This window comes from Pan paniscus, chromosome 1, assembly GCF_029289425.2.
Source record: "Pan paniscus chromosome 1, NHGRI_mPanPan1-v2.0_pri, whole genome shotgun sequence".
Taxonomy (NCBI): domain Eukaryota; kingdom Metazoa; phylum Chordata; class Mammalia; order Primates; family Hominidae; genus Pan; species Pan paniscus.
Window position 1 is genome coordinate 189,282,636 of NC_073249.2, and position 20,445 is coordinate 189,303,080.

General features: G+C 43.6%; 2 protein-coding genes and 1 pseudogene across 2 annotated transcripts; 1 reads left to right on the top strand and 2 right to left on the bottom strand.

The window, feature by feature from the left end:
- Nucleotides 1–36: 36 nt before the first annotated feature.
- LOC106634652 (small ribosomal subunit protein eS27-like) lies at nucleotides 37–332 on the bottom strand. Its single transcript, XM_014344537.5, has one exon. The coding sequence runs from the start codon at nucleotides 314–316 to the stop codon at nucleotides 62–64; it is 255 nt and encodes an 84-aa protein (XP_014200023.1). The 5' UTR covers nucleotides 317–332; the 3' UTR covers nucleotides 37–61.
- A 1,904-nt stretch (nucleotides 333–2,236) lies between these two features.
- SNIP1 (Smad nuclear interacting protein 1) lies at nucleotides 2,237–20,013 on the top strand. Its single transcript, XM_003815491.5, has 4 exons — nucleotides 2,237–2,555; nucleotides 3,815–3,917; nucleotides 15,834–16,432; nucleotides 18,562–20,013. The coding sequence occupies exons 1-4, from the start codon at nucleotides 2,332–2,334 to the stop codon at nucleotides 18,824–18,826; spliced, it is 1,191 nt and encodes a 396-aa protein (XP_003815539.1). The 5' UTR covers nucleotides 2,237–2,331; the 3' UTR covers nucleotides 18,827–20,013.
- Nucleotides 11,070–14,298, bottom strand: LOC134729762 (ferritin heavy chain-like; annotated as a pseudogene).
- Nucleotides 20,014–20,445: the final 432 nt, after the last annotated feature.

The window sequence follows — 20,445 nt, forward strand, 5'->3', positions numbered from 1 at the left end:
TAGTTGTTCCCAAAATGTGTTCATTGAGATTGTTTCCCACTCATCTTGATTCAGAGTGCTTTTAGTGCTGCTTCCTCCTGAAGGAACATCCTTCTGTAAGCCTTACTTTTCCTCCTGTAGGCTGGCAGAGGACAGTGGAGCAGCCAACACACAAAACTGCCGTTTGTGCATGGCTAAAGACTGTGGTGATTTTATAGCATCCTGGGCATTTCACATCCATGAAGTAGGAATTGGGGCTCTGCACCAGGCGTTTCTTCTTGTGTTTCCTCTTCTCCTCTTCTGGGGAGGGATGAAGGAGATCCTTTGCGAGAGGCATGTTCTCGTGGGTAGGTCGTCACCACAAGAAAGGGCTTGTTTGGATTTTTAAATTGAGACGGAGTCTCGCTCTGTTGCCCAGGCTGAAGTGCAGTGGCGTGATCTCGGCTCACTGCAACCTCCGCCTCCCGGGTTCAAACGATTCTCCTGCTTCAGCCTTCTGAGTAGCTGGGACTACAGGCGCGTGCCCCCATGCCCGGCTAAATTTTGTATTTTTAGTAGAGACGGGGTTTCACCACGTTGGCCAGGCTGGTCTCGAACTCCTGACCTCGTGGTCCGCCTGCCTCGGCCTCCCAAAGTGCTGGGATTACAGGCGTGAGCCACCGCGCCCAGCCTGAAGTATTTTTCTAATTAAATGGAGAAATGACAAAGTAGGAGCCAATGGGAAACCTCCCCTTTGCCCCCTGAAGATTCGCTCAAAAATCAATTCACAAAAGGCAGATTAATTGGAGAAAAGGCATACAAATGTATTTAAAATGTATACACGGGGAGAATCACAGTATGATTACCCACCCCGAAAAGGGTTCAGAAGCTTATATACCCTCCTGGTAAAACAGGTTTATGAGGGTGGGAGAAGGAGGAATTCTGTTCAGGGATTACTAGGCAGAATGAATGAATAAGGGAACAGAGATAAATTTGTAAATAGTTTTTTGTGTTTTTTTTGTTTTGTTTTGGTTTGGTTTTTTTGAAGACAGGGTCTCACTCTGTAGCCCTGGCTGGAGTGCAGTGGTGCCATCACGGCTCACTGCAGCCTCCAACTCCTGGGCTCAAGCGATCCTCCTGTCTCTGCTGGGACCACAGGCACGAGCCACCAGCCCCTGCCACATTTAATTTTTTTGTAGAGACAGTCTTGCTATGTTAGGCAGTTTGGTCTCAAACTCCTGGCTTCAAGCGATTTTCCTGCCTTGGCCTCCCAAAGCGCCGGAATTACAGGCTGCAGCCACCGTGCTTGGCTGTAAATAGCTACTTTTGACAGTATAAGGGTCTCTGGTCAGGTGTGATTACATTCTTGGGAGGAGAAGAAAGAAACAATTATTCCTTTTGGTAGTCTGGATCTTAGGCAGATAAAGACCTGTGCTTTGGGAGAGATGATGGGCACCGGAAAGGAACACTGAGGCTTCTTCAGTTCAGCTTGTCAGTGAGCCATATTTTGGGGTTTTGGTTTCTGAGCCCCAACAGCATTGCAGAAAGTTCAGGAAATAGAAGAGGAAAAGCTAATGATTTGAAAAGCTAATGATTTGCCCATGGGTTATCATCTCTGATTGCATTTCCATTTCTTCCTCCCTTCTATTTCCAAATGTAAATGTAATTATAGTTTGCACACAATTTTGTATCCTGCTTTATCGTTAACAAGTCAGGGTTTTTAAAGTTTGTAAATGGTTTACTAATGGCCACATAACACCCATTAATTTGGCTAACTTCCCTACTGCTGGTATTTACATTGTTTCCACGTTTTGTAATTACTAATAATGTGGCAACAAACAGCCTTGAGAGGTTTGCTTTTTCCCAGTTTTTGTTGTTGTTTTTGAGACATCTCGCTCTGTTGCCCAGGCTGGAGTGCAGTGGTGCGATCCCTGCTCACTGCAACCTGCGCCTCCAGTTCAAGTGATTCATTTGCCTCAGCCTCCCGAGTAACTGGGATTGCAGGTGCGCGCCACCACACCCGGCTAATTTTTGTATTTTTAGTAGAGACGGGGTTTTGCCGTGTTGGCCAGGCTGTTCTCTAACTCCTGACCTCAGTGATCCGCCAGCCTCGGCCTCCCAAAGTTCTGGGATTACAGGCGTGAGCCACCACTCCCAGCCAGAAGTTTGTTTTTGAAACTTGAAACTCCCGCCACCCAAGCCTGTCGCTGCGGCCACACCCACTAGGGAGTAGTCACGTGTTTAACCTTTGCCGCGAGGATTTCTGGGAGCCTGGGCACCCCGGAAGCGGAAGTCCAGGAGTTAAACTCGTCATTTCCTCCAGCTAGAGGAGCTCAACTGATCTGTTTTTTTTCGCTCAGCCAAAATCACAGAATGAAGGCGGTGAAGAGCGAACGGGAGCGAGGGAGCCGGCGAAGACACCGGGACGGGGACGTGGTGCTGCCGGCGGGGGTGGTGGTGAAGCAGGAGCGTCTCAGCCCAGAAGTCGCACCTCCCGCCCACCGCCGTCCGGACCACTCCGGTGGTAGCCCGTCTCCGCCGACCAGCGAGCCGGCCCGCCCGGGCCACCGCGGGAACCGAGCCCGAGGAGTTAGCCGGTAAGTGGGGGAGCAGTCCAGGATGGACATTGGGTTGGGCTCATTCAGAAAGGCGGGCAGGGCTAGCGTCCGAAACAGGTTTTGAATGGTGGGCGCGGCAGCCCGGACTTAATCCTGAGGGGCTGTTGAGAGTGATCCAGTCGTGCTTGTGTTATGCTTGCTCTGTCACTTGCATTATAGCTCGGTGTTCAACGCCTAATGACTAACCGGCAGGATCCCACTCCTTCATTCTTGTGTTCCTAGCACTTCGAAGAGTGTGGCCCAACAGATAGCACTGATAATCTGTTAAATTGGATTGAGATTTTCCCCATCCCGCCCACAAATGGAGTGTGGGCGTTGTCTTTCCGGTTACCTGCCAGAAAGGTTTTCACATCGAGGTCTAAGCGAGCTACCTAACAGAAACTGGGAAAAAAAAAAAGTTACTTCTTGCTAGACTCATTTATTTATGCATTCATTCACCATAGTTTTACTGAGTGCCTATTAAGTGTTAAAGACTGCCCTAGGTATTGGGGCTGCAAGGGTGATTCAGTTAGATGATCTTCACCGATGTCAAATTGGCTATGCTCTAACCCAGAGACATGATAAAAAAATAAACAAAATAGTTTCAGTTAGTAACAAGTATTATATTGATAGATTAAAACAGTAATGTGACAGTGAGAGATTGGAGAGAAGAGGGAGGAGGCCTCTCTAAAGAGGTACCATTTGAGCCCAGACCTGACTGATAAGAATGATCCAACCTCTTAAAGATCCAGGCAGAGGAAACAACATCTGCAAAGAACCTGAAGTAGAATGAATTATGATTGAAATGGGAAAAAGCCAGTGTCGGTGGATTATAGTGGTCAAGAAGGTGGGTGGTAGGAATGAGATGGCACAGGGAGGAAGTAGAACCACAGGATGGAGGGATTGTTATTGATGGTAGGGGTGTTGGTAGTGAAGGATAAAGAGTCAAGGGTGACTTACGGATGGTGATGCCAATCAGCGAGATGGCAAGGAGTAGGAGAGGAAAGGTTTTTGAAGGGTTGGGAATTAAGAGTTATGTTACCTAAGTGAGAAGGTTCAGTAGACAGTTGTCTATGTGAGTATGGAATGCAAGGGAGATGTTAGGGCTAGGAAAGTGAACCTCGTGACTCCTTTAATGTGACCGGCAGAGACCTTCACAAATGCGGTGTTTGTGTTAGTAGGTAAGCCTGATACTGGAAGCTAATTTTTATGGGGGAAGGGAAATTGCGATAAAATCCTGTGTACCATGCTCTGAATAGGTCCCCACCCAAAAAGAAAAACAAGGCCTCAGGGAGAAGAAGCAAGTCTCCTCGCAGTAAGAGAAACCGAAGTCCTCACCACTCAACAGTCAAAGTGAAGCAGGTAAGTGGATTGGGGTGTTTTGATGGGTCCAAATTGAGAGCCTTTTCCTATCACAGCTAAAGAGGAATGTGTGTGTGTGTTGTGTGTGTGCACACGTGGGCACGTACGCTCGCCTACATCTCTACTTGTACCTCCAATGGGCTTTTCTGAAAACTGGCTGTATTTATTTTTTCTGCTTGTTTGCTTAAATTAAACTTTTTATTTTGAGATTATTATTGGTTCACATGCAGTTGTCAGAAATAATTCAGGGAGATATACTCTCCCTGGTTTCTCCCAGTGGTAACATCTATTCATAACAGAACTGTGGTACAATATCATCATCAGAATATTGACATCGATATAGTCAAGATAACATTTCCTTCACCGCAAGGAATACCTCGTGTTGTCCTTTTGTAGCCAAACCCACTTATCTCCCACTTTTATCCTTCCTTAACTTCTGTCAACTTCTAATCTGTTCTTCATTTCTATAATTTTGTCATTTCAAGAATGTTATGTAAATGGAATCATACAGTATGTAACCTTTAGGATTGTCTTTTCATACTCAGCAGAATCCTTTGGAGATTGATTCAGGTTGCATCTCTCAGTAGTTAGTTCCATTTCATTGCTGAGTGGTATCCAAATGGCATGGATTTAGCCACTTACTCATAAAAGAACATCGAGATGTTTCCATTTTTTGGCTATTACACATAAAGCTGCTATATAGACATTTGTGTACAGGTTTTTATGTGAACGTTAAGAGTTCATTTCTCTGGGATAAATGCTCAGGAGTACAATTGCTGGATTGTACGGTAGTTGCAGGTTTAATTCTTTTAAGAAATTGCCAGACTGTTTTCCAGAGTGGCTGTATTAGTTTACCTAGGGCCACCATAATGAAATACCATAGAGTAGGTGGCTTAAACAACAGAAATTCATTTTCTTGTAGTTCTGGGGCTAAAAGTCAAAAATTAGGGTGTTAGCAGGTTTGGAATCTCCTGAAAAAAAATCCTCTGTCCTTGGATTGCAGATGGCTACCTCTTTGCTATATCCTCAAATGATCTTTCTTCTGTCCTGTTGTCTTTTCTCAGCCATATTGGATTAGGGCCCTACCCGCATTTTAACTTAACCAGCTCTTTAAAGACCTCATCTCCAAAAAGTTATTAATACATTCTGAGGTACTTGGGTTTGGTACTTTAACATGCTAATTTTGGAGGGTACAATTTAGTCTGTAATAGTGGCTGTATCATTTTATATTCCCACCAGCAATGTATGAATGATCCGGTTTCCCTGTATCTTTATCAGCATTTCAAGTTATCGCTTTATTTTAGCCATTCTGATAGGCGTGTAGTGGTATTTCATTGTGATTTTAATTTGCGTTTTCCTTTTTTTTTTTTTTTTTTTTTTGAGACAGAGTCTGGCTCTGTCACCCAGGCTGGAGTGCAGTGGCACGATCTCGGCTCACTGCGACCTCCGCCTTCTGAGTTCAAACGATTCTCCTGCCTCAGCTTCCCGTAATTTGCATTTTCCTAATGGCTTATGATATTGGACATCTTTTCTTTGTGTGTCAGTGTGTGTGTGTGTGTGTGTGTCACCTGGGCTGGAGTGCAATGGCGTGATCTTGGCTCACTGCAATCTCCCCTTCCCAGGTTCAAGTGATTCTCCTGCCTCAGCCTCCCGAGTAGCTGGGATTACAGATGCCCACCACCACGCCCAGCTAATTTTTTGTATTTTTAGTACAGAAAGGGTTTCACTATGTTGGCCAGGCTGGTCTCAAACTTCTGACCTCGTGATCTGCCTGCCTCGGCCTCCCGAAGTGCTGGGATTACAAGCGTGAGCCACTGCACCTGGCCTTGGACGTCTTTTCATGTGCTTATTTGCCATCTATATGTATCTTCTCAGGTGCAATGTCTCATGTCTTTTGCCTGTTTATTTTTTATTTTTTATTTTTTATTTTTTGAGACGGAGTTTCACTCTTGTTGCCCAGGCTGGAGTGTAATGGCGCAATCTCAGCTCATTGCAACCTCAGCCTCCCAGGTTCAAGGGATTCTCCTGCCTCAGCCTCCCAAGTAGCTGAGATTACAGGCTCGTGCCACCATGCCCAGCTAATTTTTGTATTTTTAGTAGAGATGGGGTTTCGTCATTTTGACCAGGCTGGTCCTGAACTCCTGACCTCTGGTGATCCACCTGCCTCAGCCTCCCAAAGTGCTGGGATTACAGCAAAGTGAGCCACCATGCCCGGCTATCTTTTGCCTGCTTTCTAATACTATTATTTGCTTTTTTACTGTTTAGTGTTTAAGAATTCTTTTTATATTGTGGATACTAGCCCTTTGGGGATAAATGGTTTACAAATATTTTTTCCCAGTCTGTAGCTGTCTTCATTTTCTTAACAGGGTTTATCTCAGAGCAAAAGTTTTTAATTTCAATGAAGTCCAGCTTATCTGTTTTTCCTTTTATGGATTGTGCTTTTGATGTCATGGCTAAGAACTTTTTGCCTAGCCCTAAATCTCCGAAATTTTCTCCTAAATTTTTTTTCTTAAAAGTCCATGATCTGCTTTCAGTTTCTTTTCAGGGTTTCAGGGTTTTTGTTTTGTTTTGTTTTGTTTTGTTTTTGTTTTTGTTTTGTTTTTGTTTTTTTTGCCTATGAATGTCCACTTGCATCAACACCATTTGTTGAAAAGACCATCTTTCCTCCAATGAATTACTTTTGCTCTTTTGTCAAAAATAAGTTGGGCATATTTGTGTGGGTCTATTTCTGGGATCTCTGTTCTGTTTCATTTGTCAGTGTCTGTCACTCTGCCAATACCACACAGTCTTGATTACTATAGCTATATAATAAGTCTTGAAATTGTATGGACTGATTTTTCCCATTGTAGTCTTCTTTATAAAAATTGCTTTAGCTATTCAACTTCTTTTTTCATCCATGTAAGTTTTAGAACAATCTTGCCTCTATTTTTAAAAAGTCTGGGCCGGTCACAGCGACTCATGCCTGTAATCCCAACACTTTGGGAGGCTGAGGTGGGCAGATCACTTGAGCTCAGGAGCTCCAGACCAGCCTGGGCAACATGGTGAAACCCATCTGTACAAAAAATACAAAAATTAATTGGGCGTGGTGGCATGCCTGTGGTCCCAGCTACTCAGGAGGCTGAGTAGCTCCTGAGTGGGAGGATTACTTGAGCCTAGGAGGTTGAGGCTGCGGTGAACAGTGATCATACCACTGCACTCCAGCCTGGGCGACAGAGTGAGATCTGAAAGAAAAGTCTTGCTAGGATTTTGATAGGATTTGTGTTAAACTGGCGTTTGGGGGCAATAATTGACTTTTTACTATGTTAAATCTTCTAATCCATGAACATTGTGTATCTCCCCTTTTATTTAGATCATCTTTGATATCTTTTATCAGTGGTTGTAGTTTTCAGCTTATAAATCCTATACATATTTCTTTGTGGAATGATTATAAAGGGTATTTTAAATGAGTGTCCAAATGTTCATTGTTACTATATAGAAATATAATTCATTTTTGTGTGTTTATCTTCATCCTATATCCTTGCTGAACTAATGTATTCTAGTTTTTTGTTTTTTTTTTTTAAGATTACTTGGGATTTTCTACGTAGACAATCATATCTACAAATAGGGACAGTTTTATTTCTTCCTTTACAATCTGAATGCATTTTATTTCCTTTTGTTGTTTGCATTAGTCCGTTTTCATGCTGTTGATAAAGACATACCCGAGACCCGGCGATTTACAAAAGAAAGAGGTTTAATGGACTTACAGTTCCACATGGCTGGAGAGGCCTCACAATCATGGCGGGAAGCAAGGAGGAGCAAATCACACGGATGGCGTCAGGCAAGGAGAGATAAAAGAGTAATGAGAGCAGACACTCTTGCCTTATTCTTAATTTTGAGGGATGAGAATTCAGTCGTCTTTTTTTTTTTTTTTTCTTTTTTTTTGAGACGGAGTCTCGTTCTGTTGCCCAGGCTGGAGTGGCGCAATCTCTGCTCACTGCAGCCTCCGCCTCCTGGGTTCAAGGGATTCTCCTGCCTCAGCCTCCCAAGTAACTGGGATTAGAGTCTGGGCCGATCACAGTGGCTCATGCCTGTAATCCCAGCACTTTGGGAGGCCGAGGCGGGTGGATCACCTGAGGTCAGGAGACCAGCCTGGCCAACATGGTGAAACCTCGTCTCTACTAAAAATACAAAAATTAGCTGGGTGTGGTGGTGGGCGCGTGTAATCCCAGCTACTTGGGAGGCTGAGGCAGGAGAATCACTTGAACCTGGGAGGCGGGGATTACAGTGAGCCAAGATCGCACCACTGCACTCCAGCCTGGGTGACAGAGCAAGACTGTTTTAAAAACAAAAGCAAATTTTAAAAGACAAATAACAGTATAACAACTATTTATATAGCATTTACATTGTATTAGGTATTATAAATAACCTAGTGATGATTTAAAGTATACAGGAGGATATTCACAGATTTTTATATAAGGAACTTGAGCATCCTAAGATATCTTTTTTTTTTTTGATATGGAGTCTCGCTGCGTTGCCCAGGCTGGAGTGCAGTGGTGTGATCTCGGCTTACTGCAAGCTCCGCCTCCCGGGGTTCACGCCATTCTCCTGCCTCAGCCTCCTGAGTAGCTGGGACTACAGGCACCCGCCACCATGCCCGGCTAATTTTTTTGTATTTTTTTTTTAGTAGAGACAGGGTTTCACTATGTTAGCCAGGATGGTCTCCATCTCCTGACCTCGTAATCCACCTGCCTCGGCCTCCCAAAGTGCTGGGATTACAGGCATGAGTCACTGCACCTGGCCCTGAGATAATCTTTTTTATCCACTGGGGATCCTGGAACCAATCTCCTGAGGATACCAAATGATTACTTTATTCTTTTCTCAACCTCTGAACCACCATTTTGTGGTTTTTTTTTGGTTGTTGTTGTTGTTTGTTTGGTGAAGTGTTGCTCTGTTGCCCAGGCTAGAGTGCAGTAGTGTGATCTTGGCTCACTGCAATCTTTGCCTCCTGGGTTCAAGCGATTCTCGTGCCTCAACCTCCCCAGTAGCTAGGATTACAGGCACGTGCCACCATGCCCGGCTAATTTTTGTATTTTTAGTAGAGATGGGGTTTCACCATGTTGGCCAGGCTGGTCTCAAACTCCTGACCTCAAGTGATCCACCTGCCTCAGCCTCCCAAAGTGCTGGGATTACAGATATGAACCACCGTACCCAACTGAACCACCATTTTCGAAACAAATGTATTGATTACATGCTCATTGTAATAATACAGAGGTATGTAAAATATAAAATGAGAGTATGGTTTACTTCTCTCGTCCCCAAAATTGCACCACCTCCTCAACCAAAAAACCTCCACCTCACTTGCCAGAGGTAATCACTATGATATAGACTCTCTGTCCATCATCACATGGCCTTCTCCCATGAATCTCTCTATCTCTTCTCTTCCAAGGTCACCAGTCACGTGGGATTAATGACCTATATTACTGCAGTATGACCTTAATTTATTACATCTGCAGTGACCCTCTTTCTAAATAAGGGAGAGATAAACATTTGAGACTCACCTGCATATAGGTGTATGTAAAGTGTTAGGATTAGATGAAAATTATTAAGGAAATGACTGTAGATAGAAGAACAACCAACAAAGGACTGAATCCAGGGGCGATCCAGTGTGAAGAAATTGCAGTGACATCAGCAAAGAAGACTGGAAAGAAAGAGAAGCAAGAGAATCTGGTAACTTGAAGCCATTAGAAGGAAGTGTGTTGAGGATAGAGTGATTAACTCTGTTAGATGCTGCTGATAGTTAAGTGAAATGAAGACTGAGAATTGGCCACTGGATTTAGCAACATGGAGGTCATTGGTGATCTTGACCAGCAATTTTAGTGGAGTAATAAGGGTGAGACCTGATTGGAGGGGTTCAAGGGAAGACAGAGGAGAGGAATTGGGAACTGAATTTTTAAAAACAATACTTTTTCTTTCTTTCTTTCTCTCTTTTTTTTTTTTTTTTTTTTTTTTTGAAACAGAGTCTCACTCCGTCACCCAGGCTGGAGTGCAGTGGTGCAATCTTGGCTCACTGCAACCTCCACTTCTGGCGTTCAAGTGATTCTTCTGCCCCAGCCTCCCGAGTAGCTGGGACTATAGGCACGTGCCACCACATCCAGCTAATTTTTGTATTTTTAGTAGAGATGGGATTTCACCATGTTGGCCAGGCTGGTCTTGAATCCCTGACCTCAAGTGATCCACCCACCTCAGCCTCCCAAAGTGCTAGAATTACAGACAGAAGCCACCACACCCGGCCGTTATGGCTTATTATAATGACTCTTAATAAGGGATAAAGGACATGATGAGATTAGTCCTGGTGAACTCAAGGCAGATAGCAGTGGCAAGCTTGTAAATGTTTTGGAGTAGGAAGGGTGGTTGTCTGAGGCTCTCTCTTGATGCATGTCTGTGCTAGGCTAGGAAGTCTAGAAAAACTGAGTCCCACTCTAAGCAAGCAGCCCCTCACTTGAGCCCTGTGTATGGCAGGGAGCAGGGGAGGGGGTCTTAGTCCCAGTGCTTCCACTTTTAGGGTATTGCGAATAATGCTGCAATGAACATGGGTGCTCAAGTATCTATTTGAGACCCTGCTTTCATTTGTTTGGGATATCCAGAAATGGGATTGCTGGATCATATGGCGATTCTATTTTTTAATTTTTTATGGAACCACTGTACTGTTTTCCGCACTAACTATACCATTTTACATTCCCACCAGCAGTGTACAAGGGTTCTGATTTTTCCACATCTTTGCCAATACTTGTTATTTTCAGTTTTTTGATAGTAGCCATCCTAATGGGTGTGGAGTCACCTAAATTTTTAGTTTTTAATTTTATTTTTATTATTATTTTTAGAGAGGGCGGCGGGTGGGTCTCACTATGTTACCCAGGCTGGTCTCGAACTCCTGGACGCAAGTGATCCACCCGCCTCGGCCTTCCAAAGTGCTGGGATTACAGGTGGGAGCCACTGCGTCCTGCCTGCCTAATCATTTTTATTATTATTATGTATTTTTTAAATTAGGGGCCATGCTAATTTTTGTGTCATTCTAATTTTCTCTCTAATCATTTTGAAAGTCTCTTACTGCTCTCTGCTTTAAAATTTTTAACCTTAATTATCTGTAAACATTTTTGTACCTTACCTAGTCCATAACAAGAAGTTTTTTTCTTTGGTTTTTTTTTTTTTTTTTTTTTTTTGGTGGGGGCGGGGGGTACCAAATTTCTTTATTTGAAGGAATGGTGCAAATCAACTTAAGTGGATGTTTTGGTACAACTTATAGAAAAGGTAAAGGAGACCCCAACATGCATGCACTGCCTTGGTGACCAGGGAAGTCACCCCATAGCTATGGGGAAATTAGCCTAAGGCTTAGCTTTCATTATCACTGTCTCCCGGGGTGTGCTTGTCAGAGAAATATTCTGCCAAGCCAGATTCGGGTGCCCTCATCTTGCGCAAGTTGGTCACATGGTCACCCAATTCTTGATGGATTTCACCTGCTCATTCAGGTAATGTGTTTCAGTGAAGTCACACAAATGGGGGTAATTTTGTCGGTGGCCAGTTTGTGTAGTTCCAGTAGTGACTGATTCCCAAGTTTTTCCAAATGTAATGCATGCTCCATCGCATTCAGCCTGCTCTCCCAGTCATCATGGTCTGGTTTCTTGAAGTCCCGAAGGAAGATTCAGCCACCTCATTGGTTCTGCAGCTTCATCAGTTTCTTGGCATGTTCCCTCTCCTCATGAGATTGGTGAAGAAAGTATTTGGCAAAGTTCTTCAAAGCCACATCATCGTGGTCAAAGTAGTAAGACATGGACAGGTAGATGTAGGAGGCATAGAGCTCCACGTTGATCTGGCGGTTGATGGCGGTAGTTCTGGCGCACCTGCGAGGGGGACGCGCAGTCGTCATGATGGTGGCCACGGTGGCTGCGCGGCGGTGGCTGCACGGCGCTGGAGTGGCGGCGGGGGCCTTGGGACAGTCAGAGGGCCCAGTGAAGAGGTAACAGAGGGCTAGCTATGGGCGGCCAGCCGGAGTGGGGTACGAGTGCCTGGTTCCGTCCAAGCGCTGTTGAACCAGGAAACTCCAGGGACTTTCCGCAAAGAACGTCTCATTTTTTTCTTTTTGAAACAAGAATACACAACAACATTTTTGTACATGAATGAAGTCCTTGGGGATCTACATCTATAAGACTTGTTTCTTTCTTTCTTTTTTTTTTTTTTTTGAGACAGAGTCTCATTCTGTCCACCCAGGCTGGAGTGCAGTGGCGTGATCTCGGCTCACTGCAACCTCCGCCCTCCGAGTTCAAGTGATTCTCCTGCCTCAGCCTCCCAAGTAGCTGGGATTACAGGCGCCTGCCACCGTGCCCTTCTAATTTTTTGTATTTTTAGTACAGACAGGGTTTCACCATCTTGGCCAGGCTGGTCTTGAACTCCTGACCTTGTGATCCACCCACCTCAGCCTCCCAAAGTGCTAGGATTACAGGCGTGAGCCACTTCGCCCGGCCTCTTGTTTCTTTTTTTTTTTGAGACGGAGTCTCTCTTTGTCGTTCAGGCTACAATGCAGTGGCTCCGTCTCTGTTCACTGCAACCTCCACTTCTGGGTTCAAGTGATTCTCCTGCCTCAGCCTCCCGAGTAGCTGGGATTACAGGCATGCGCTACCACACCTGGCTAATTTTTGCATTTTTAGTAGAGACGGTTTCACCATGTTGACCAGGCTGGTCTTGAACTCCTGACCGACCTCAAGTGACCCGCCCCCCCTTGCCCTCCCAAAGTGCTGGGATTACAGGCGTGAGCCACCATGCCCAGCCTATAAGACTTGTTTCTGCTGCCTCTCATGCTCAGTGGCTTGTTTCCATTTCCTTGTGTGTGTCTAGTATTCTTTAGTATTTGAGCTTATGCTTAGGGCTCAAATTTTTTTTTTTTTTTTTTACCCCCCTTTGGAGATTTTTTTCTCATTGGAGATTTTGCCTTGCTTATTGAAAGCCCAACAATGCATTAAAAATTTAATAAGTATCTAGTTAAATTACAGTGGGAACATCTCTCCAAGTAGCTCATCTGCCAAGTCTATATATAGAAATATGTGGTCTTATTGTGAAACTTGCCCCTTCTCTTTTTTCCCCTCCCATTTAACAATATATTAGATATCTTTCTATGTCATTATCTCATTCTTTTTCATGGCTGTGAAGTATTCCTTTGTATGAATAGATAATAATTTAACCATTCTACCATTGCAGGACATTAGGTTGTTTCCAGTTTTTTTTTTAAATTACGAAATTACAGTAAACACATTCATATGTATGTCTTTGTGCGTTTCTGCTAGTATTTCTGTAGGATTGATTTCTATAAGTGGCATTAGTGGTTGATGAGATTTTGATTAAATAATGTCAAATTGATCTAAATAGGCTATGCTAGTTTATACCTGTACCAGCAGTGGCTGAAAATACCCATTTTTCCTGTACCTTCTTTTTTGACTCTAGATATTATTGATCTTTTTAATTTTACTAATTAAGGAGAGAAAATTCATATTTCTTTTAGAATTTGATGCTTTGGTTATTAGGGTAAGCATATCTTCATGTATTTATTGGACATGTAATTCTTTTTTTTTTTTTTTCAAGACAGGGTCTCTGTTGCCAAGGCTGGACTGCAGTGGTATGATCATAGCTCACTTCAGCCTCGACCTCCTGGGCTCAAGTGATCATCCCACCTCAAATTCCGAAATAGCTGAGATTACAGGTGCACGCTGTCGTGCCTGGCTAATTTTTGTATTTTTTGTAGAAATGGGGTTTTGCCATCTTGCCCTGAGCTTAAGCTGTTCTCCTGCCTTGGCTTCCCAAAGTGCTGGGATTACAGGCGTGACCCACTGTGCCCGGCCCTTGGACATTTATTTCTTCTGAAAATTGTTCATTTTTCTGTTCTTTTTTTATTTTTGAGACAGAGTCTTGCTCTGTCATCCAGGCTGGAGTGCAGTGGTGGAATCTTGGCTTACTGCAATCTCTGCCTCCCAGGCTCAAGCGATCCTCCCACCTCAGCTTTCCGAGTAGCTGGGACTACAGGCATGTACCACTGTGCCCAGCTAATTTTTGTATTTTTAGTAGAGACAGAGTTTCGCCATGTTGCCCAGGCTGGTCTCAAATTCCTGGGCTCAAGCGATCCATCGCCTTGGCCTCCCAAAGTGCTGGGATTACAAGTGTGAGCCACTAGCACCTGACCATTTATCAGTTTCTCTGTTGAATTATTTCTTATTGATATATTAATATGCAGTAGTCTCCCCTTATCTGTGGTTTCACTTTCTGCATCTGAAAATATTAAATGGAAAACTCCAGAAAAAAACAACTCATAAAATTTAAATTGGTCACTATCCTGAGTCACTTGGTATAAACTTCTGCTGTCCCACCAGGAACATGAATCCTTCCTTTGTCTGGTGTATCTGTGCTGTATGCGCTACCTGCCTGTCCATCACTTAGTAGCCATCCTGATTTTCAGAAAACTGTTGCAGTTTGCAGTGCTTGGATTCAAGTAACCTTTATTTTATTTAGTAGTGGCCCCAAAATGCAATAGTAGTGATTTTGGCAATTAGGAATGCTAAAGAGAAGCTGTAAAGTGCTTCCTTTAAACGAAAAGTTGAAAGTTCTCAACTTAAAGAAATTAAAACAAAAAAAAACTTTTCAAATCATATATTGAAGTTGCTAAGATCGATAGTAAGAATGAATCTTCTATTGTGAAATTATGGAGAAGGAAAAAGAAATTCATGCTAGTTTTGCTGTTGTACCTCATACTGTAAAAGTTATAGCCACAGTTCACAAGTGCTTAGTTAAGATGGAAAAGGCATTACATTTGTGGGTGGAAGACATGAACAGAAATGTGTTGCATTTGATGGCAGTCGGGTTCGGTACTATCCGTGGTTTCAGCCATCCACCATACTTAAAATGTATCCCCCTGGGACTACTGTATGGTTTGTGTTGCAAACATTTTCTACCAGGCTGAATTTTTTTTTTTTTTTTTTTTTTTTTTTTTGAGAAGGAGTTTCACTCTTGTTGCCCAGGCTGGAGTGTAATGGCGTGATCTCGGCTCACTGCAACCTCTGCCTCCCAGGTTCAAGCGATTCTCCTGCCTTAGCCTCCTGAGTAGCTAGGATTACAGGCATGTGCCACCACACCTGGCTAATTTTGTATTTTTAGTAGAGACAGGGTTTCATCATGTTGGTCAGGCTGGTCTGGAACTCCTGACCTCAGGTGATCCACCCGCCTTGGTCTCCCAAAGTGCTGGGATTACAGGCTTGAGCCACCATGCCTGGCCTAGGCTGATTTTCAATGCTGTCTTTTTCAAGAAATCATGGTATGTTTCTCCATTTCTTCAGATCTTTAAAAAACATCTATTTTAATGAATTTTTACAGATTTCTTCTTATATGTCTTTCATGTTTCTTAAGTTTATTCCTAGGTATTGAATTCTTTTTTTTAACTGTGGAAGTAGGATTTAAAAACTTACTATTATATTTTCACTTTTGGCATGAGAGAAAGCTAGTTTCTTTCTTTACATATCTTGTACCTGACTACTTAACTCTTAGTTCTATTTTCTGTATATTCTTCCCTGTAAGTTTGCCCATAGTTACCTTTGTTCTGAAAAGGAGGGAATTATTTGTCCTTCTCCTTTCTGGACTAAATAGTCTCTTGTTTTTAGGGCTGTGGACCTGGACTTGTGCTATTAGGGCTATAGTTGAATAGCAGCATGGGATATCATCTTTGTGGCCTTGCAAGGGAACATAACCACCAGACATAATCTTATTTCTGTGGGAAATGTTGTTCTAAATGCCAAAGTCCAAATTACAAGACTTTTTGCATGCACTTCGTTCAAAAAGAACAAGATTTGGGCTGCCTTTAGATTGTGCACTGCGTTTAAATTACAGAATCTGTTTGAATTTCAGGAGCGTGAGGATCATCCCCGGAGAGGACGGGAGGATCGGCAGCACAGGGAACCATCAGAACAGGAACACAGGAGAGCTAGGAACAGTGACCGGGACAGACACCGGGGCCATTCCCACCAAAGGAGAACGTCTAACGAGAGGCCTGGGAGTGGGCAGGGTCAGGGACGGGATCGAGACACTCAGAACCTGCAGGCTCAGGAAGAAGAGCGGGAGTTTTATAATGCCAGGCGACGGGAGCATCGCCAGAGGAATGACGTTGGTGGTGGCGGCAGTGAGTCTCAGGAGTTGGTTCCTCGGCCTGGTGGCAACAACAAAGAAAAAGAGGTGCCCGCTAAAGAAAAACCAAGCTTTGAACTTTCTGGGGCACTTCTTGAGGACACCAACACTTTCCGGGGTGTAGTCATTAAATATAGTGAGCCCCCAGAAGCACGTATCCCCAAAAAACGGTGGCGTCTCTACCCATTTAAAAATGATGAGGTGCTTCCAGTCATGTACATACATCGACAGAGTGCGTACCTACTGGGTCGACACCGCCGCATTGCAGACATTCCAATTGATCACCCGTCTTGTTCAAAGCAGCATGCAGTCTTTCAATATCGGTAAGTAACATGGAGGAAGAAACTGTAATGTGAGCAGAAACAATCGCTTAGTTAGGATTACTAAGATTTTTGTTCATGTTTATGCAGAAGAATCCCATACCCCTCATATCTTATCTAAAGAGTATTGTTAATCTAACTGCCCTTTAAATAATTGCTTACATATTTATAAGAACATTAAACTTTTAATCTATTTTTTATTTTTTTTGTGACAAGGTCTCACTCTGTCACCCAGTCTAGAGTGCAGTGGAGCAAACACAGCTCACTCCAGCGGCAACCTCCTGGGCTCAAATGATTGTCTCCTGCCTTGGCCTCCTGAGTAACTGGGACCACAGGCGTGTGCCTCTGTGCCCAGCTAATTTTGAAACTGGATCTTGATAGCTTGCATGGGACATCTGTGATGATTCTCACAACAATCCTGTGAGAAGGATAGGATAGATTTTTTGTTTTTTGAGACAGAGTCTCGTTCTGTGCCCAGGCTGGAGTGCAGTGGCGCGATCTCAACTCACTGCAACCTCTGCATCCCGGGTTCAAGTGATTCCCCTGCCTCAGCCTCCCGAGCAGCTGAGAGTACAGGCGCACACCAGCACACCCAGCTAATTTTTGTATTTTTAGTAGAGACGGGGTTTCATTGTATTGGCCAGGCTGGTCTTGAACTCCTGACCTCGTGATCCGCCTGCCTTGGCCTTCCAAAGTGCTGAGATTACAGGTGTGAGCCACTGCGGCTGGCCCGTTTTGTTTGTTTTTTAACATGGTCTCCTGACTTCGAATGGACACGTATTTATATCCCCATTTGACAGATGAGAAGACTGAAGCCCAGCAAAACCAAGTGACTTGCCTAACAAATGATCACTATAGTACAGTGGTCCCCAACCTTTTTGGCACCAAGGACCAGTTTCATGGAAGACAGTTTTTCCATGGAACCAGGGGAATTCGGGATGATTCAAGTGCATTACATTTATTGTGCACTTTATTTTCTAATACTATCACATTGTAATATATAATGTAATAATTATACAACTCACCATAATCTAGAATCAGTGGAAGCCCTGAGCTTGTTTTCCTGCAGCTCGATGGTCCCATCTGGGGGTGATGGGTGACAGTGACAGATCAGGCATTAGATTCTCGTAAGGAGCGCGCAACCTAGATCCCACCTGTGCACAGTTCACAATAGGGTTCATGCTCCTACGAGACTCTAATGCCACTGCTGATCTGACAGGAGGCGGAGCTCAGGCAATAATAATTCGAGTGATGGGGAGCAGCTGAAAATACAGATGAAGTTTGGCTCGCTTGCCTGCTTGCCCGCTGCTCACCTCTTGCTGTGCGGTCCGGTTCCTAACAGGCCACGGACTGGTACCAGTCCATGGCCCAGGAGCTGGGGACCCCTGCCATAGTAGAACTCTGGCTCAAATATAGCTCCCTTGACTCTGAAGTCCAAGTGCACTTTTTTTCCCATTTGGACAGGAACTAAAATATATTGAAATATAGGTTAAAGAAACATGTTGATTATAAACAACAGAAAAAAATGTATTTTCTTAACCACAGCAAGAGACATTGGATTCTGCATTTCCACCTTTTGATCTACCATGGATTCTCCCCACCTTCCAGCAACTCATTCTCACCTTTTTTTTTTTTTGAGACAGAGTCTCGCTCTGTTGCCCAGGCTGGAGTGCAGTGGCGTGATCTCGGCTCACTGCAACCTCTGCCTCCTGGGTTCACGCCATTCTCGTGCCTCAACCTCCCGAGTAGCTGGCTCCACAGGCGCCCGCCACCATACCTCCCTAATTTTTTTGTATTTTTAGTAGAGACGGGGTTTCACCATGTTAGCCAGGATGGTCTCCATCTCCTGACCTCGTGATCCGCCCGCCTCGGCCTCCCAAAGTGCTGGGATTACAGGCGTGAGCCACCGCGCCCGGTCCATTCTCACCTTTTCTAAGTATATTTAAACTTCCAATTTTCCTTCCCAGGGCCATGCTTTCCCCTTGATTTCTTTGATTCCCTAGAATTTTAACTTGAATTGTACTCAAGCCAGGTTATTTACGTCATCTAGGCTATCTTAGCAAAGAGCTTTAGAGAAGCTGGATGATCTGAGGCAGAAGTTTGCTCACAGGTTTCTCCTTTTTTTCTGCTAGGCTTGTGGAATATACCCGTGCTGATGGCACAGTTGGCCGAAGAGTGAAGCCCTACATCATTGACCTTGGCTCAGGCAATGGAACCTTCTTAAACAACAAACGTATTGAGCCACAGAGATACTATGAACTAAAAGAAAAGGATGTACTCAAATTTGGATTCAGTAGCAGAGAATACGTCTTGCTCCATGAGTCGTCGGACACTTCTGAAATAGACAGGAAAGACGACGAGGATGAGGAGGAGGAGGAAGAAGTGTCTGACAGCTAGCAAACTAAGAACCCAAACTATTGATACACGTTTTCCTTCTTGGAAGGCTTTGATTGACTCAGAGAGCACTATGGTGCTCTCTGTAATGCCTCTTACTGCCTTAAGTCTTTCCTCTGTTGCTGACCAGATTGTGTTACCATTTGAATACACTGACTAATGTTTGTTAAACTTTTTCTGTGGCACCTTGGCCACATGCCTGCAGGCATTTGTTTTCAGAACAGTCTCACCAATTACAACACACCGTGTTTTAGTAGAAGTGTTGTGGTTTTAGTTGGTGCTTTCAGAACTGCTGCCTAGGAAACTATAAACCCTTGGTTAAGGGGAAATCATGGCTTGTTCTCTTTGTACAGTTACTTTATTTATATAGGTGTTCAGCTTTGTGGACCAGGTGTTTTTCTTTTGGGGCGAACCCCTGAGCAGAGAATCTTACTAGGCTTTGGTTATCACCAAAACAACCTCCAGTATATACCAAAGCTTTGACTTGGTTGAGCTCTTGAGCTTAGAAGTTGATTTTGCACTTATTTTTTTGGGGGGTGGGAATGTACTGCAGTCAGTAAACATTATTGACTGTTTAACTTAAACAGATGCTTTATGGCACCTGCTCAAGCCCATGACTGTACAGAAGGATCCTGGTTGCTACCAGTGGGTGCTGATTCAGCATCACAAGTGACTGAAATTGGCTGTGGATCTGTTCTTTGTGAAAGAATTCCTGATTTCTCCATGGAGCATGTACACAATTTTGATCATATTAACTGTACTTCAGTTTTGCATTTTTATTCAAATGTTATCTTTTTTCTTTGAGAAATAAACTGTCACTGATGTGACAGCGTTCTTTCTTTATTCTAATAACATGTATAGATCTAAAGCAGGTTGTGTTGTTTACATGTTTCTACACATTTCATCCTTTAAAAAATTGTTGAGAGAGGTTGTATTTACCTTCCGAAGGTTGGAAAGCAGGGGAATTTCCCAGTGTCCTAGTTTTCCACCAGAGGAATATGTGTAAGTAGCAAAGTATTTGCTGCTTACATATAGTGTGTATGTATGTATATATGTAAATTGTGTGTTAAAGAGCTGATACTGATTTTCATATGACAATGTTAGGCAAAGGCCTCCCTGCATTTGAAGAGCAGGTTTTCATTTATATGTATTTTTGGGATAAAAAAATAAAATTTGTAAATATAGCCCCATTTCAAAGAGTAATGCTTTCCTAGCGTAGAGGACCTTGTGTTCATAGGTCTGTTTGCTGCTAATGGAGCCTTCTGTCAGTACTTTTGAGATAAAAGTAGGTAGCTGTTTTAGAGTGTTGTGGGGCAGGTTATATCGTTGGCCTCCAAGTCAGTGGAATAGCAGATGGTGACATGGAGGTGGGTTGTGGGGAAAGGTGGTGAAGCAGCTCAGTGTTACTACTAATTGTTCCTCTTGGGTTGAGACTTAGGATACTATTAAATTTGATTGTTTTCCATTGTTTTTATACCCATGTGTGCTCAGGGCTAAAGATTGGCTAGTGGGAGGGGCAGCTGACTAATGTTCATTCAGAAGAAGTTAAAAGATCCTTTGAAAAGTGAACACTTAATAAGGTCATTAGATGAAACGTAAGTTGGGCCGGGCATGGGCACAGT

Excerpts from the sequence above, each read along its gene's own strand:
- LOC106634652 (XM_014344537.5), bottom strand. The coding sequence starts at position 316 with ATGCCTCTCGCAAAGGATCTCCTTCATCCCTCCCCAGAAGAGGAGAAG.
- SNIP1 (XM_003815491.5), top strand. The coding sequence starts at position 2,332 with ATGAAGGCGGTGAAGAGCGAACGGGAGCGAGGGAGCCGGCGAAGACAC. Across the intron at positions 2,556-3,814 it reads CGAGCCCGAGGAGTTAGCCG|GTCCCCACCCAAAAAGAAAA; the intron begins GTAAGTGGGGGA and ends TGCTCTGAATAG. Across the intron at positions 16,433-18,561 it reads CATGCAGTCTTTCAATATCG|GCTTGTGGAATATACCCGTG; the intron begins GTAAGTAACATG and ends TTTTTCTGCTAG.